Below are 16,464 nucleotides of genomic sequence, written 5' to 3' on the forward strand. Positions count from 1 at the left end.
TTGGACACAATGGGTGATCACACTTCCCCCTGCAGAAAATAACCCGTGGACAGGGAATAGGGAAACACAATCTCAACACTCCGCTGGCCCCCACACCCCTCCCTGTCTCTGTGACCCCCTCCAGCCCCTCCACCCCTCCCAATCTCTGACCCCTTCCCTTCCATGCAGCCCTCCCCGTCTCTGTGAACCCCCCTCTGCCCCCTACACCCCTCCCCATGACCCCCCTCCCTCCACTACACCCTTTCCCGTATCTGTAAACCCACCCCCAGCACCCACACCCCTCCCTGTCTCTGTGACCCCCTCCATCCCCCACACCCCTCCCTGTCTGTGACCTCCCTCCAGACCCTACACCCGTCCTCATCTCTGTGACCCCCTCTGCCCCTACACCCCTCCCTTTCTCTGTGACCCCCTCCGGCTCCCACACCCCTCCTCGTCTCTGTGACCCCCTCCGGCTCCCACACCCCTCCTCGTCTCTGTGACCCCCTCTGGTCCCTACACCCCTCCCTGTCTCTGTGACCCACTCTGGCCCCTACACCCCTCCCTGTCTCTGTGACCCACTCTGGCCCCTACACCCCTCCCCGTCTCTGTGACCCCCTCCTGCCCCCACAGCCCTCCCTACCTTCTCTAGAACGATGTGTCCACTCCGGGGTCACCTGGCCCTCGGGACTGGGGGTGCCCAGCTGGGACAGGACACTGACCCTGTTCCGCTCGCGCTGCCAGTAAATCGGGAGGACGACGTTGAGGGGGAGTTGGTGGGGTCTCCCCCAATGGCCAGAGTTGCCCTCTGTCGGACATCCAGCCTCACAGGAGGGCAGAGATCTCCGCTGGCCGGTGCACCTGGAGGGTAGATCCAGGTCTGAGCTCTTGATCTTCTAAACCCCTTCTGCCTCCTTGACAATAAACCAGAGCAGCGAATGGAAAGTGGTGCTTAGTTTCGTCGTCCATGCCCTCCTTGGTTGAGAGGGTTACCCCGCCTCTCCTCTCCCCATCACCTACTGACCCCTGCCGACACTTGAATGACTCCTCCCTTCCCTGCGGGGAGCGAGACCCAGACAACGTTCAGACACGGGCTGATCAGTGGGCAGTGATGTTCACCCTACACAAGGGCAGGGAGGTGACCGTCCCCCACAGGAGGGAGTCTCACCACCTTCCCTTGACATTCAGTGGTGTTCCCATCACCCAGACCCCCACCCTCAACATCCTGGGGGGCGTGGAAAGGGGGAAGGTCACCGCTGACCAGGAACTCAACCGGACGGGTCGCAGGAACACCACGGCTACAGGAGCAGGTCAGAGGGTGGGGTCCTGCAGAGAGTGGCTCACCTCCTGATACCCCAAGGTCTTTCCCCTGTCTACACATCAGAAGTGTGACGGGACACTCCCCACTTGCCTGGGTGGAGTTAGTCCATTCACTCCACATCCGCCACATTACCTCTCCCCCATCTACACGTCAGGAGTGTGATGGGACACTCCCCACTTGCCCTGGGTGGAGTTAGTCCATGCACTCCACATCCGCCACATTACCTCTCCCCCATCTACACGTCAGGAGTGCGATGGGACACTCCCCACTTTCCCTGAGTGGAGTTAGTCCATGCACTCCACATCCGCCACATTAACCCTGCCCCATCTACACATCAGGACTGTGATGGGAGGCTCCCCACTTCCCTGGGTGAATGCGGCACCAGCGATTCTCAAGAAACTCAACACTATTCAGAACAGAGCAGCCCGCTCCATCGGCACCCCACCCACACCACCGCCCCCCCCCCCCCCCCCAGAGTTTATGGATCACACTTGCAAACTCCAGACCTGGCGGATTGAGGAAAAGGGAAGTGTCTGTGAGAAAGTGACAAGTTAGGGTTGGAGAACAGGGGGGGTGTTGAGCTGGTAATGGTTGAGGTAGTGAAAGCGAATGTCGACTTGTTTACCACTGCAGACTCGGTGGAAAATATGACCCGATCTCACTAGAGCAAAACGTATCAGCCACCCTTTTGCCAAGCTGTGTTGGTTGATTTGCATCTAGCAAGTGATTGATCCTGTGACAGGAACAGCCCTTTTTGACATTTCACTGCTGTGCTCAGCCAACTCTTCACTTCTAACCACCGGTGGCAGTGGGGTTGGGGAAGGACGTGGGATTTCCTCCCACACGGAAGAAGCCCACCCTGGGTTCCCACGGCAGGATCAAACAAACGGCTCCCCGGGAGACTTTGGACGGAGCGAATCAGGAACTCTGGGGAACTCGGCTCCAAGGCAATCGGTGAGACAAATGGTGCTGGGTTGGGGCGGGGGATCCTGTTGTTGATTTAACGCCGGGTTCTGTTAACGAGAGTGCGTTACTTGGAAATTTGACTCAGCGTCGACATGGATTTAGGAAAGTCAAGTTTTGACTGAGTTTTTGAAGTTCTTTGGCATTGCAAAGGGGCAGAGCTGTGGACAGAGAAAGGATGGTTAAGGTTCATCAGACTTACAGAAGGCTCCAGATAGAACAATTATCAGACAGAATTGGAGCACATGGGGAAAAGGTGCACAGGCCTGGATTGATGGAGAGAAAAGGGGTCACATTTACATTAGACGAGGAGAGATCAGCAGCTGGTTTCGGAGGAATCGAGTATACCATATCCAAATCTGCAGCAGATACAAAGCTGGGCGGATGGTGAAGGTAATGCATTTGATGGCAAGAGATACGCTCCGACAGTCAACCTACAGGTAGAGACAGCAAGATGGGAAAGGAAATGCCGTGTGGGCCTTCGTAGCAAGTTGGTTTAAGTCCAAGAAGGGGAGACGCCTTGCCCCAGTTTGTCCAGGGCCCTGGGGAGATGGCCTCTGGAGAGTCCTGCCTCCCTCCCCGAGGGAGAACGGGCTCCCCACAGAGGGAGGGAGGCGAGGGTTCACCGGATCGATGCCTGGGACAGGGCGTTGGTCCGGTGTGCAGGCAGGAGGGGGGTGGTGCCTGTGGTCTTTCAAGAGGGGCGATCTCACTGTCCTTACAGGGATGTTTCCCCCCGGAGTCTAGGACCAGGGGTAAGGGGTCAGGTCAGCCGTTCAGGATGGAGATGGGGAGAGATTTCAGAGGGTGAGGAGTCTTGGGTATCTTCCCCACCACATGCCCCCCACCCCCCACCACCCCAAGGCTTGGTTGGAGAGGGGATTCGAGATTGAGATGGGTGGAGATAGAGAGATAGAGAGAGAGAGGGAGGGAGGGAGGGGGAGGGAGAGGGGGAGAGAGGGAGGGAGGGAGGGAGAGAGGGAGGGAGGGAGAGAGAGTAGGTTAGTACAGGAGGGTGGGACTGTGAAAGGTCAGCTTAGATCTCACCGTAGGGCCCAGCAGTAACGAGGGGCCGAATGGCCTTCTGGGGTTCTGTTTCTGAAGACGTCTCCCCCCTCTCCTCCACCACACTCTGTGCACTCCCTCGCCCTCTCTCTCCCCACTCTCTCCCTCCCCCCACCGTCTCTCCCTCCCCTCTCTCCCTCCCCCTCTCTCTCCCCCCTCTCCCCTACCCTCCTTCTCCCCCTCCCTCCCCTCATCCTCCGTCCCTCTCCCCCTCCCTCCCCCTCTCCCCCTCTCCCCCTCTCCCTCTCTCCCTCGTACAGAGGAAACCTCAAGCAACCACACAGATCTGGAACTACAGCCGGACAGTGGGTCCAGAGCCGGGTGTCCCACCCCAGGGGCAGGGGACATGCAAGATAAGTGTGAAGTGGTTCATTTTGGTAGGTCAACTATGAAGGCAGATTATAGTATTAATGGTAGGACTCTTGGCAGTGTGGAGGATCAGAGGGATTTTGGGGTCCGAGTCCATAGGACGCTCAAAGCAGTTGCACAGGTTGACTCTGTGGTTAAGAAGGCATACGGTGTATTGTCCTTCATCAATCAGGGAATTGAATTCAGGAGCTGGGAGGTAATGTTGCAGCTTTCTAGGACTCCTTTAAACCTCACCTAAGACTCATCTATGTGGGAGGAAGGGGTTAGATAGTCTTAGGTGAGGTTTAAAGGTCGGCACAACATTGTGGGCCGAAGGGCCTGTATTGTGCTGTACTGTTCTATGTTCTGTCTTCCATCGGCAGGGGCCCCGGCCCATTCACTGAATCCCTCTGTCCCTCCCCTGAAGCCCCTCTGCATCCTTCTCATGCCCACAGTCCCCCACTTCAAACTTGGATATATGACAATTGATTCCCCCTCCCCTGTCTCAATCGCTGATGTAGGTGGTGAACAACTGTAGCCTTCACCCCAATGGTCCCACCACCCACCTAACCCAAAGGTGAGCCATTTATTCCTACCCTATGTATTGGTGTTGGTATTGGTTTATTATTGTCACTTGTACTGAGGTACAGTGAAAAACTTGTCTTGCATACCGATCGTACAGGTCAATTCATTACACAGTGCAGTTACATTGGGTTAGTACAAAGTGCATTGAGGTAGTACAGGTAAAAACAATAACAGTACAGAGTAAAGTGTCACAGCTACAAAGAAAGTACAGTGCAATAAGGTGCAAGGTCACAACAAGGTAGATCGTGAGGTCAGAGTCCAGCTCATCCTATAAGGGAACCGTTCAATAGTCTTATCACAGTGGGGTAGAAGCTGTCCTTAAGTCAGTGGTATGTGCCCTCAGGCTCCTGTATCTTCTCCCTGTTGGAAGATGAGAGGAGAGAAGATGATCTTCTGTCTGTTTTAGAACATAGAACATTGAACATTACAGCTCACAATGTTGTGCTGATGTTTTATCCTGCTCTAAGATCTATCTAACCCTTCCCTCCCACATAGCCCCCCCATTTCTCTATCATTCATGTGTCTATCTAAGAGTTTCTTAAATGTCCGTCATGTATCTGCCCCCACAACCTCTGCCAGCAGTGCGTTCCACACACCCACCACTCTCTGTGTAAAAAACTTACCCCTGATATCCATCTTGATTTATTGATTGGGTTAATTATTAGTCACATGTACCGAGATACAGTGAAAAGCTTTTGTGTGCGTGCCATCCCTACACATCATGACATGCATAAGTACATCGAGGTAGTGAGTAAAAACAGAATATAGTATCACAGTAACAGAGGAAGTGCAGTGCAGGCAGACAATCAGGTGCAAGGGTAGATCGGGAGATCGAGAGTTCATCTTTAGTGTATGAGAGGTCCGTTCAAGAGTCTTATAACAGCGGGGTAGAAGCTGTCCTTGAGCCTGGTGGTACGTGCTTTCAGGCTTTTGTATCTTCTGCCCGCTGGGCGAGGGGAGAAGAGAGAATGTCCAGGGTGGGTGGGGTCCTTGATTATGCCGGCTGCTTCACCAAGGCAGCAGGAAGTGTAGACAGAGTTAGTGGAGGGGAGGCTGGTTTGCATCTGTCAATCAATTCTCAAATCATTATCCCCCCCCACCCCCCCACCCCACCACAAACTCATACCCTAATATTTTTTAACAACCTCTTGTGTGAGATCTTACTGAAGACTTTGGAAAGTCCACATACACCACATCAGCTGTTTGCCTTGATGGGAACGTAGGGTCTGGTTCTGGATAGAACTCTGTGACTTTATCGAAGATAAGATATTTATTTATTAGTCACATGTACATCGAAACACACAGTGAAATGCATCTTCTTGAGTTACTGAGGATGTTCTGGGGGGGGGGGGGGGGCAGCCCGCAAGTGTCGTCACGCTTCCGGTGCCAACATAGCACGCCCACAACTTCCTAACCCATACATCTTTGGAATGCGGGAGGAAACCGGAGCACCCGGAGGAAACCCACGCAGACGCGGGGAGAACATACAAGCTCCTTACAGACAGGGGCGGGAATTGAACCTGGGTCGCTGGCGCTGTAATAGCGTTACACTAACCGCTACACTGCCGTACCTCCAGTATCTAGTTACAGTGTCCAAAAACTCGAGTAGATTTGTCAAATTAAATTCTCCTCTGATACATCCACATTAAGTCTATTCCTCCCAGTATTATTTTCTAACTGCCCTGTTACCAGTTCATGATGGGTTCTAAGAACTTGCCTGCCACTGACATCAGAGTAACTGGTGACTACTTCCTCACTCCATCGCTCTACTTTCTAAAGCAATAACAGTACAGAGTAAAGTGTCACAGCTACAGAGAAAGTGCAGTGCAATAAGGTGCAAGGTCACAACAAGGTAGGTCGTGAGGTCAGAGTCCGTCTCATCAGATAAGGGAACCGGTCAATAGTCTTATCACAGTGGGATAGAAGCTGTCCTTGAGCCTGGTGGTACGTGCCCTCAGGCTCCTGTATCTTCTACCCGATGGGAGAGGAGAGAAGAGAGAATGACCCGGGTGGGTGGGGTCTTTGATTATGCCGGCTGCTACACCAAGACAGTGAGAGGTAAAGACAGAGTCCAAGGAGGGGAGGCTGGTGTCTGTGATGCGCTGGGCTGTGTCCACGACTCTCTGCAGTTTCTTGCAGTTCTGGGCAGAGCAGTTGCTGTACCAAGCCGTGATACATCCAGATAGGATGCTTTCTATGGTGCATCCGTAAAATTTGGTGAGAGACAAACTGAATTTCTTTAGCCTCCTGAGGAATTAGAGGCGCTGGTGAGCTTTCTTGGCCGTGGCATCTACGTGATTTGACCAGGACAGGCTGTTGGTGATGTTCAGTCCTCACCCTTCAAGCTTTACCCCTTGATCCCCATCCTGTGCACCCCAGCCCAATCCGGTGAAAGAGATCCATGGTCCTGCTACTGATCCCAGGGGACCTCCACTGGGGGCATATCACCCCCTCCCCACCACCCACCCCCCCCCCACTGGTCCAAACTGCCACCTTTCTCTGACACCCTCTTGTGTCCTGTTACCAGTTTACCGTCGGATGGCTGACACTTCCTGAGAGGGGTTGTGACCCCACTGGAGAGGGGGTGGAGGGGATTCCCCAGGACGTTGCCCCGGGGACAGGGAGAGATGGGAGAAACCAGGTCTGTTCTCCCTGGAGTGGGGGGAGGGGGACGGTGGGGGGTAAACGTGATGGAGGTGGACAGAATTATGCAGGGGATAGGCAGGGTGGATCATAGGTAACTTCTCCCCCACTGCGGAGGTGTCTAAACTCAGAGGGCATGGGAAGAAGATTTGGAGGGGGAATTTTCTCCTTCGGTGGGTGGGAGGGGGGAGGGATCTGGAACACATTGCCTGAGGGGGTGAGCGAGACAAGAGGCTCTCCCAACAATGAAGCAGTATTCCAGATCCCAAGGCATAGAGAATGGGGCTGGGAAGTGAGATTATTGCACGGTCCCCTAGCACAATAAGATGGACTCTTGACCTCACAATCTACCTTGTCGTGGCCCTTGCACCTTATTGTCTGCCTGCACTGCACTTTTTCTGCAAGTGTAACACGTTCTTCTGCATCCTGTTATTGTTTTACCTTGTACGACCTCAACGCACTGTTGTAATGAAATGATCTGTATGGACGGCACGCAAAGCAAAGTTCTACACCCTCTCCAGAACGTTTATATCCTTCCTGTAACGTGGCGACCAGAATTGAATGCAGTTGTTCAGATGCGGCCTAACCAGAGGTTTATAAAGCTGCAACATAACTTCCTGACTCTTGAACTCGATACCTCAACTAATAAAGGCAAGCGTGTCGTACGCCTTCTTTACCGCCCTGTCGACCTGTGTGGCTACTTTCAGGGAGCTGTGGACTTGGACGCCAAGATCCCCCTGTACAACAATACTGTTAAGGGTCCTGCCATTCATTGTGTACTTTCCCTTCACATTTGACTTCCCCCCACCCCCTAATACTTGGTACGGCAACTGCTCTGCCTGGGACCACAAGAAACCACAGAGAGATGTTTCCATCACAGAAACCAGCCTCCCCTCCGTGGACTCCATCTACATTTCCTACTGCCTCAGTAAAGCAGCCAACATAATCAAAGACCCCACCCACTCTGGACATTCTCTCTTCTCCCCCCTCCCATCGGGCAGAAGATACAAAAGCCTGAAAGCACGTACCACCAGGCTCAAGGACAGCTTCTATCCTGCTGTTATAAGACAATTGATCAGTCCCCTGGTACGATACAATTGGAATTGGAATTGGTCTATTGTAGTCACTTGTACCGAGGTACAGTGAAAAACTTGTCTTGCATACTGATCGTACAGGTCAATTCATTACACAGTGCATTGATGGACCTCACAATCTACCTCGTCATGGCCTTGCACCTTATTGTCTACCTGCACTGCACTTTCTCTGTAACTGTCGCCTCATTATAGAAAGGATGTGGAAGCTTTAGAGAGGGTGCAGAGGAGATTTACCAGGATGCTGCCTGGATTGGAGAGCATGTCTTATGAGGATAGGTTGAGTGAGCTAGGGCTTTTCTCTTTGGAGAGGAGGAGGATGAGAGGTGATTTGATAGAGGTGTACAAGATGATAAGAGGCATAGATCGAGTGGACAGTCAGAGACTTTTTCCCAGGGTGACAATGGCTAACACGAGGGGACATAATTTGAAGGTGATTGGAGGAAGGTATAAGGAGGATGTCAGTGGTAAGTTTCTTACACAGAGAGTGGTGGGTGTGTGGAACATACTGCCAGCAGAGGTTGTGGGGACAGATACATTAGGGGCATTTAAGAGACTCTTAGATAGACACATGAATGATAGAAAAATAGGGGGTTATATGGGAGGGAAGGGTTAGATGGATCTTAGAGCAGGATAAAATGTCGGCACAACATTGTGGGCCGAAGGGCCTGTAGTGCGCTGTAGTGTAAAATGTTCTATGTTCTATGTGACACTTTATTCTGCATTCTGTGATTGTTTTCCCTTGTACTACCTCAATGCACTGTTGTTATGAAATGATCTGTATGGATGGCTTGCAAAACAAAGTTTTTCACTGTACCTCAGTATACGTGACAGTGGTCATTGACCAACCAATTTAGCTTAAAGGGGTCGGCATGAAATTGGTGGGCTGAAGGCCCTCTACACTGTACCACCCTGTGACTTGAAGGGATGGGTAGAACTAAGGGAACGTCTGTGATAGGATGACTCCAAATGGTTAATGGGGCAGTTAGAGGCAGGTCAAGCCTCTTTCTCTGTGTTGCGTTGCTGCCTGTAGCGAGGCGGTGGGACACAGCGATACGATTCGCTTGGACGCTGTTGTGAAACAGATTTTGGGGGTCTCAGATGGCGAGGACTCTGAACACAGTCTTAGAGATAAATGATTTATTTACAAGAGACAAATGCAGGGAAAAGGGTAACGGGAATAACACACACACACATGCACACACATGCACACACACACACATGCACACACACACACATGCACACACACACGCACACACACACACACAAAATGCTGGAGGAACCCAGCAGGTGGAAAGGAATCAACAGTCGATGTTTCGGGTCGAGACAACTTCATGATGAGGAGTTGTCCTCAGGAGATGTCCTTAACCCTAGCACTGGGCAGGCAGCACAGTTAAGGGTTAAGTGGAGATTAATCTTGTCCCTCAGACTATTTTTATGCCATAAGACATAGAAGCAGAATTAGGCCATTTGGCCCATCGAGTCTGCTTCGCCATTCCATCATGGCTGATCTATTTTTCCCTCTCAAGCCCATTCTCCTGCCTTCTCCCCGTATCCTCACTAATCAAGAACCTATCAACCTCAGCTTTAAATATACCCTCTGACTGGGCCTCCACAGCCGTCTGTGGCAACAAATTCCACAGATTCACCACCCTCTGGCTGAAGAAATTCATAGAACATAGAACACTACAGCACAGTACAGGCCCTTTGGTCCACAATGTTGTGCCGACATTTTATCCTGCTCTAAGATCTATCTAACCCTTCCCTCCCACATAGCCCTCCACTTCTCTATCATTCATGTGGCTATCTAAGAATCTCTTAAATGCCCCTAATGTATCTGCCCCCACAACCTCTGCCGGCCGTGCGTTCCACGAACCCACCACTCTCTGTGTGAAAAACATACGGCTGACATCCCCCTTATACCTTCCTCCAGTCACCTTAAAATTATGTCCCCTCTTGTTAGCCATTGTCGCCCTGGGAAAAAGTCTCTGACTGTCCACGATCTATGTCTCTTACCATCTTGTACACCTCTATCAAGTCATCTCTCATCCTCCTCCTCTCCAAAGAGAAAAGCCCTAGCTCTCTCAACCTATCCTCATAAGACATGCTCTCCAATCCAGGCAGCATCCTGGTAAATCTCCTCTACACCCTCTCTAAAGCTTCCACATCCTTTCTTTAATGAGGAGACCAGAACTGAACACAATACCCCCAAGTGTGGTCTGACCAGAGTTCTATAGATCTGCAACATCACCTTGCGGCTCTTGAACTCAATACCCCAACTAATGAAGGACAACACTCCTCCTCACCTCTGTTCTAAAGGAACATCCTTCTATTCTGAGGCTGTGCCCTCTGGTCCTAGACTCCCACAGATGGAGACATCCTCCACGTCCACTCTTTCCAGCCCTTTCAATATTCAGTTGGTTTTAATGAGATGCCCCCCCACCATCCTTCTAAACTCCGAGTATAGGCCCAGAGCCATCAAACGCCCCTCGTACGTTAACCCTTTCATTTCCGGGATCATTCTTGTGAACCTCCTCTGGAAAGTCTCCAACACCAGCACATCCTTCCTTTGATACAGGGGGGTCAAAAACTCCAATTGCGTTCTGACCAATACCTTGCCTCTCTCGGAGTCACGCCCTCCTGACAACTGCCCCTCTTGACTGGCAAAGTTTTAATCTGAGGTGCACAAAGTGTCCATGTAAAACCCCTCTTCCCCCCGAAGTTCAGGCTCCGGCTCGTCAACTCTGCGCCGGATTTCCCACAGCCGCAGAGAGTTATCACGTTGACCACAGATCTCAATGGTTTCATGTACTTTCTGCAGCCTGTCACCCAAGGAACCCAAGGAGTACGGAGTGTTGGCCTTCATTAGTTGGGGCATTGAGTTCAAGGTTGAGCAAGCTGGGGCTTTTCTCTTTGGAGGGGAGGAGGATGAGAGGTGATTTGATAGAAGTGCACAAGATGATAAGAGGCATAGATCGAGATGACAGTCAGAAACTTTTTCCCGGGCAACAATGGCTAACACGAGGGGACATAATTTGCAGGTGATTGGAGGAAGGTATAAGGGGGATGTCGGGGTAAGTTTTTTACACAGAGAGTGGTGGGTGTGTGGAACGCACTGCCGGCAGAAGTTGTGGGGGCAGATACATTAGGGACATTTAAGATAGACATATGAATGATAGAGAAATGGGGGGCTCTGTGGGAGGGAAGGGTTAGATGGATCTTAGAGCAGGATAAAATGTCGGCACAACATTGTGGGCCGAAGGGCCTGTACTGTGCTGTAGTGTTCTATGTTCTATGTTCCATGTATATACTTGACTTCATTTATTGAACTAATTAAGTACAAAGCTTCACCGCCTCCTTCCCAGACTGTAAACATGGTGCTCAGAGAGGGTGAGAGCAACAGCAAGATTTTATCTGTTAAACCATCGATTATATCAGTGCTGACACCTGATGCAATGAACGGAGATCTGGGCTCCCTTCTAACATCTTCTGTACAATCACCACCCACACCTCACACATCCACTGTGGTCACAATTAATCCCGTCCGCACACGCTGGGGCGGTGAGGAGGGAGCGTCGCGCTGGGGGAGGGGCGGTGAGGAGGGGGTGCCGCGCTGGTGTGTTTGAGCTTCTGTTCACACACATGCTGCATCCATTCTCTCTCTCTCTCTCTCTCTCTCTCTCTCTCTCTCTCTCTCTCTCTCTCTCTCTCTCTCTCTCTCTCTCTCTCTCTCTCTCTCTCTCTATCTATCTCTCTCTCTCTCTCTCTCTCTCTCTCTATCTCTCTCTATCTCTATCTCCCCTCCTTCTCTCCTTCCCTCTGTCTGTCTCCGTCTCTGCCAGAAACCTGCAAATATTGCACTCCGGTTTAACCACAGGGGATATTCGAAAAGCTTGGATCTGTTGGGAGTACCAGCCCGGATATGTGGAAGGCTAACCCCATTTGATACTCGCGTGCGCCCCTCTCCCGAGGAGGTGTGCAGGGGTTTCAATGCGGCAAAGTATTGCTGCAGCCCTCCTGGACTTCCAACAGTCACTCAGGTTTGTCCTCACTGGGTCACGGACTAAGGGGGTTGTAGCCCTCTGAGCTGGAGGAAGGTTCCCAGCGACCAACGCTGGGACACAAGCTGGTTAACACCACGCCAAGGGCTGATCCAGCCAAACATAGAAACATTAGAAAACCTGCAGCACAGTTCAGGCCCTTTGGCCCACAAAGTTGTGCCGGACATGTCCCTACCTTAGAAATTACTAGGCTTACCCATAGCCCTCATTTTTCTCAGCTCCATGTACCCATCCAACAGTCTCTTAAAAGACCCTATCGTATCTGCCTCCACCACCGTTGCCGGCAGCCCATTCCCCTCACTCACCACTCTCTGAGTAAAAAACTTACCCCTGACATCTCCTCTGTACCTACTCCCCGGCACCTTAAACCTGTGTCCTCTTGTGGCCACCATTTCAGCCCTGGGGAAAAGCCTCTGACTATCCACACGATCAATGCCTCTCATCATCTTATACACCTCTATCAGGTCACCTCTCATCCTCCATCGCTCCAAGGAGAAAAGGCCGAGTTCACTCAACCTGTTTTCATAAGGCACGCTCCGCAATCCAGGCAGAATCCTTGTAAATCTCCTCTGCACCCTCTCTATGACTTCCACATCCTTCCTGTAGTGAGGCGACTAGAACTGAGCACAGTGGAGGGCGTACCCAACTGTGGGGCAGGCAGCAACAGGACGGAGACACAGCCTGGTCGGAGGGAGTGGGCAGAGAGGCGGCAGATGGAGTTCAGCGCCGTGGAACGAAATTGGTCACAGTTTTCGACAGGAGAGAAGTTGAAATGAACGCAGACATAAACAGGAACCGCAGAGGTTTGGAGGTGGTTTAATGCGCAGAGCTAGTTGAAAGCAGAAGGGCTGCTTGAGAAAGTGGTCGAAAAACGTACAGGATGCTGGGCTCTATAAATAGATCACTTCAACGAAATTGTGAAGAAGCTGAATTAAATACTAGCTCTGCACAGCCCATGAAAAAGGGAAGGTACAGTGGTTTGAGATGGGGTGTTGGGGCAATGATTCCAGGGGTGAGAGACTTCAGTTCCATGGAGAGAACAGAACAGAGAACAGAGACCAGTGCAGCTCAGCAACGGGCCACCGTCTGTGCTGAACACGATGCCAAATTAAACTAAATCTCTTCTGCCTGCATGTGGTCCGTATCCCTCCATTCCCGGAATATTCATGTGTTTATCTAACAGCCTCTTAACCCCCTCTATCATATCTGCCTCCACCCCCACCCCTGGCAGCACATTCCAGGCACCCACCGCTCTCTGTGTGAAAAAACTTGCCCCGCACATCTCCTTTGAACTTCCTCCCCTCTCACCTTAATGGATGAGACTTTCCCCCTCTCACCTGGGGACAAAAGATACCGGCTGTCTACTCTATCTGTGCCTCTCATAATCTCTCCCCTCAGCCTCCGACACTCCAGAGAGAACAACCCAAGTTTGTCCGACCTCTCCTTATAGCTCATGCTCTCTAATCCAAGCAGCATCCTGGTGAACCTCTCCTGAACCCTCTCCAAAGCCCCCGCACCCTTCCCGTAATGGGGCGACCAGAACTGCACACATTAAACCCCAGAAGCTGGGGCTTATTCTCTCCAGTTCGGGAGTGGAGGGACGGGAGGTTGCTGTGGGGGGAGTCTGTCACCTCATCAGAGAGAAGCCCACACAGTTAGTTCAACAGAGTTTGCTTCCAACATGTCTGTGCATCAAACCAACTTGAGCAGACTGCAAGTCCTGTCTCTGACGATTGCTTCAGTCTCTCACCACTGCTGAGTTCAAACCATGTGTTCTTTAGTAGCTGGGTTTACCTCACCCAGAACTAAGAGATGTTCAGGAGATTATGGCGGAGTTCTCTGCAGCGTCCTGATTACCGTCTCTCACGGATATCAGATGCACTTCCCTCAACAGCAGTCCACTCCCGCGGTCACAGAGAGTACAGCACAGAAACAGGCCCTTTGGCCCATAATATCCCTGCTAACCCTGTTCCCCATCTACAGCAATCCCATTTGCCCGATCCCCGTTCTAGGTGCTACGTTACACTACACAGATGGATAGTCCATTCCAAAGCAAACAAGGTGTGCGCACATGATTTAAACTCAGTTATAGACCTTCACATTTCATTCCTTCTCGTTAAATACGTTACCTGGGCTTGGAAGGTTAATCTCTGTCCAATTCCTGAAAGCAGGAACAAAGAGTGTAGATAGGGGACATTGAGTGATAGTTCTCAGCTCGGGGGTAAGGGGGGAGAATCCGGAAGGGTGTGGAGGTAGGGGAGAGGGAGACGGAGGGGGAGAGAGAGGGGGGAGACAGGGGAGGTGGGGTGGAGGGGAGAGGAAAGGGGAGCACACATGCTCCCTAATCCAGGCAGCATCCTGGTGAACCTCTTCTGCACCCTCTCCAAAGCCCCCCACACCCTTCCTGTAGGGTGGAGAGGAGAGGCAGAGAGGGGGGGGGGGAAGGGGAGATGGGAGACAGAGATGGAGGGAGTGGGGGAAGTGGGGGGGAGAGAGAGAGGGAGGGAGGGGGTAGGGAGGACAAGAGGGGGCTAGGGATAGGGAGAGTTGGGAGAAAGGCAAATGAGGGAGTGGGGCAGACACACTCATTGAACGTACACCATTCGAAGATAAAATAAGATTTCTTTATTGGTCACACGTACATCGAAACACACCGTGAAATGCATCTTCTGCGTCGTGTTCTGGGGGCAGCCCGTGAGTGTGGTCACGCTTCCGGCGCCAACATGGCACGTCCCTGTTACCTCTTCCTCTGGACTTTCTCCTGCCTTCTCCCTGCTTACCTCCGGCCATCTCCCTCTCTCCACCCCCTCTCTCTCCCCCTTCCCTCTCTCCCCCTCCCCTCCCCTCCCCTCACTCTTTCTCTCTCCCCATTCTCTCCCCCTCTCCCACTTTCCCCTCCCCCCACTCCCCTCACCGTCCCCCCCTTCCCACTCCCTCCCCCTCCCCTCACGCACCCCCTCCTCACTCTCTCCCCTGCCCCCTCCCCAGTCTTCCCCTCTTCACACTCTCTACCCCTCACCTCCCCCACTCTCCCCTCACTCTCTCTCCTCCCCCTCTCCCCTCTCCCTCACTCTCTCCCCTCCCCTCACTCTCTACCCCTCTCCCCTCCCCTCACTCTCTACCCCTCTCCCCTCCCCTCACTCTCTACCCCTCTCCCCACTCTCTCCCCCTCTTCCCCCACTCTCTCTACCCCCTCCTCCACTTCCCCTCTCTCCCCTCCCCCTCCTCACACTCTCCCCCTCTTCCCCCTCTCTCCGTCCCCCTCCCTCTCCTCCCCTCTCTCTCCCTCCCCTCCCCTCCCCTCTCTCTCCCTCCCTCCCCTCCCCTCTCTCTCCCTCCCTATTCTCACCCCCTTTCCCTCTAGGGAATTGGCGGGATTCCCAAACCTCGGAGTGAAGAGATTCCCATCGACGGGGCCCTCCGTCCTTCCACTGGGGAATCACAGAACATCAGACGACGATGCATTTGGGGTTCCAAGGGGGAGGGGGTTCCAGGTTGAATCGGAAACCTTTTGCTAATAATTCCCATTTTTCTTATTCCAGATCCCTCTGAGCGATTATGACAGCCGCCCTGCTCCTGCTCCTCACCATCTCCCAGGGTAGGTACATCAACCGCTGGGACGTGACAGTAAATGTGACAGAACGTCAAACTGTGGCAAGGAACTGGTCGCCTCATTATAGGAAGGATGTGGAGGTGTTGGAAAGGGTGCTGAGGAGATTTACCAGGATGCTGCCTGGTTCGGAGAGGATGCATTATGAGGAGAGACTAAGGGAGCTGGGGCTTTACTCTCTGGAGAGGAGGAGGATGAGAGGAGACATGATAGAGGTGTACAAAATATTAAGAGGAATAGATAGAGTGGACAGCCAGCGCCTCTTTCCCAGGGCACCAATGCTCAATACAAGAGGGCATGGCTTTAAAGTAATGGGTGAGAAGTTCAAGGGAGATATCAGAGGAAGGTTTTTTACCCAGAGAGTGGTTGGGGCATGGAATGCGCTGCCTGGGGCGGTGCTGGAGGCAGGTACATTGGTCAGATTCAAGAGATTGCTAGATAAGTATATGGAGGAATTTAAAATAGAGGGATATGTGGGAGGAAGGGGTTAGATAGTCTTAGGTGAGGTTTAGAGGTCAGCACAACATTATGGGCCAAAGGGCCTGTATTGTGCTGTACTGTTCTATGATTTGTGGGAGCAGAGGAGGACCCGGGGAGAGGGTGAGGGGAGGGTGGGGTCGTAACTGTTGCATCTCTCATCGAGCGCGAAGCCCCGGAACTGGACTCGATACCCCAGCTGTGGTTAAACCAATGCCTTATGAACATGGAAGAACAGAGAATATTAAACAGTACAGCACAGGAAGAGGCCCTTCGGCCCACAATGTCTGTGCTGACCGTGAGGCCAATCTAACCCATCCCTTC

The 16,464-nt window shown here is 52.3% G+C and overlaps 1 protein-coding gene across 2 annotated transcripts in view; it reads left to right on the forward strand.

The window, feature by feature from the left end:
* Positions 1-2,109: 2,109 nt before the first annotated feature.
* LOC127587227 (B-cell receptor CD22-like) overlaps positions 2,110-16,464 on the forward strand; it is a 47,065-nt gene continuing 32,710 nt past the window's right edge. For both annotated transcript variants that reach the window (XM_052045481.1, XM_052045482.1), the window contains exons 1-2: positions 2,110-2,251; positions 15,596-15,651. In XM_052045481.1, the coding sequence (XP_051901441.1) occupies positions 15,612-15,651 (40 nt within the window). In that variant the 5' untranslated portion in view covers positions 2,110-2,251; positions 15,596-15,611. The remainder of the gene's footprint in view (positions 2,252-15,595; positions 15,652-16,464) is intronic.

This window comes from Pristis pectinata, chromosome 39 (genome assembly GCF_009764475.1).
Source record: "Pristis pectinata isolate sPriPec2 chromosome 39, sPriPec2.1.pri, whole genome shotgun sequence".
In the NCBI taxonomy this organism is placed as follows: Eukaryota; Metazoa; Chordata; class Chondrichthyes; order Rhinopristiformes; family Pristidae; genus Pristis; species Pristis pectinata.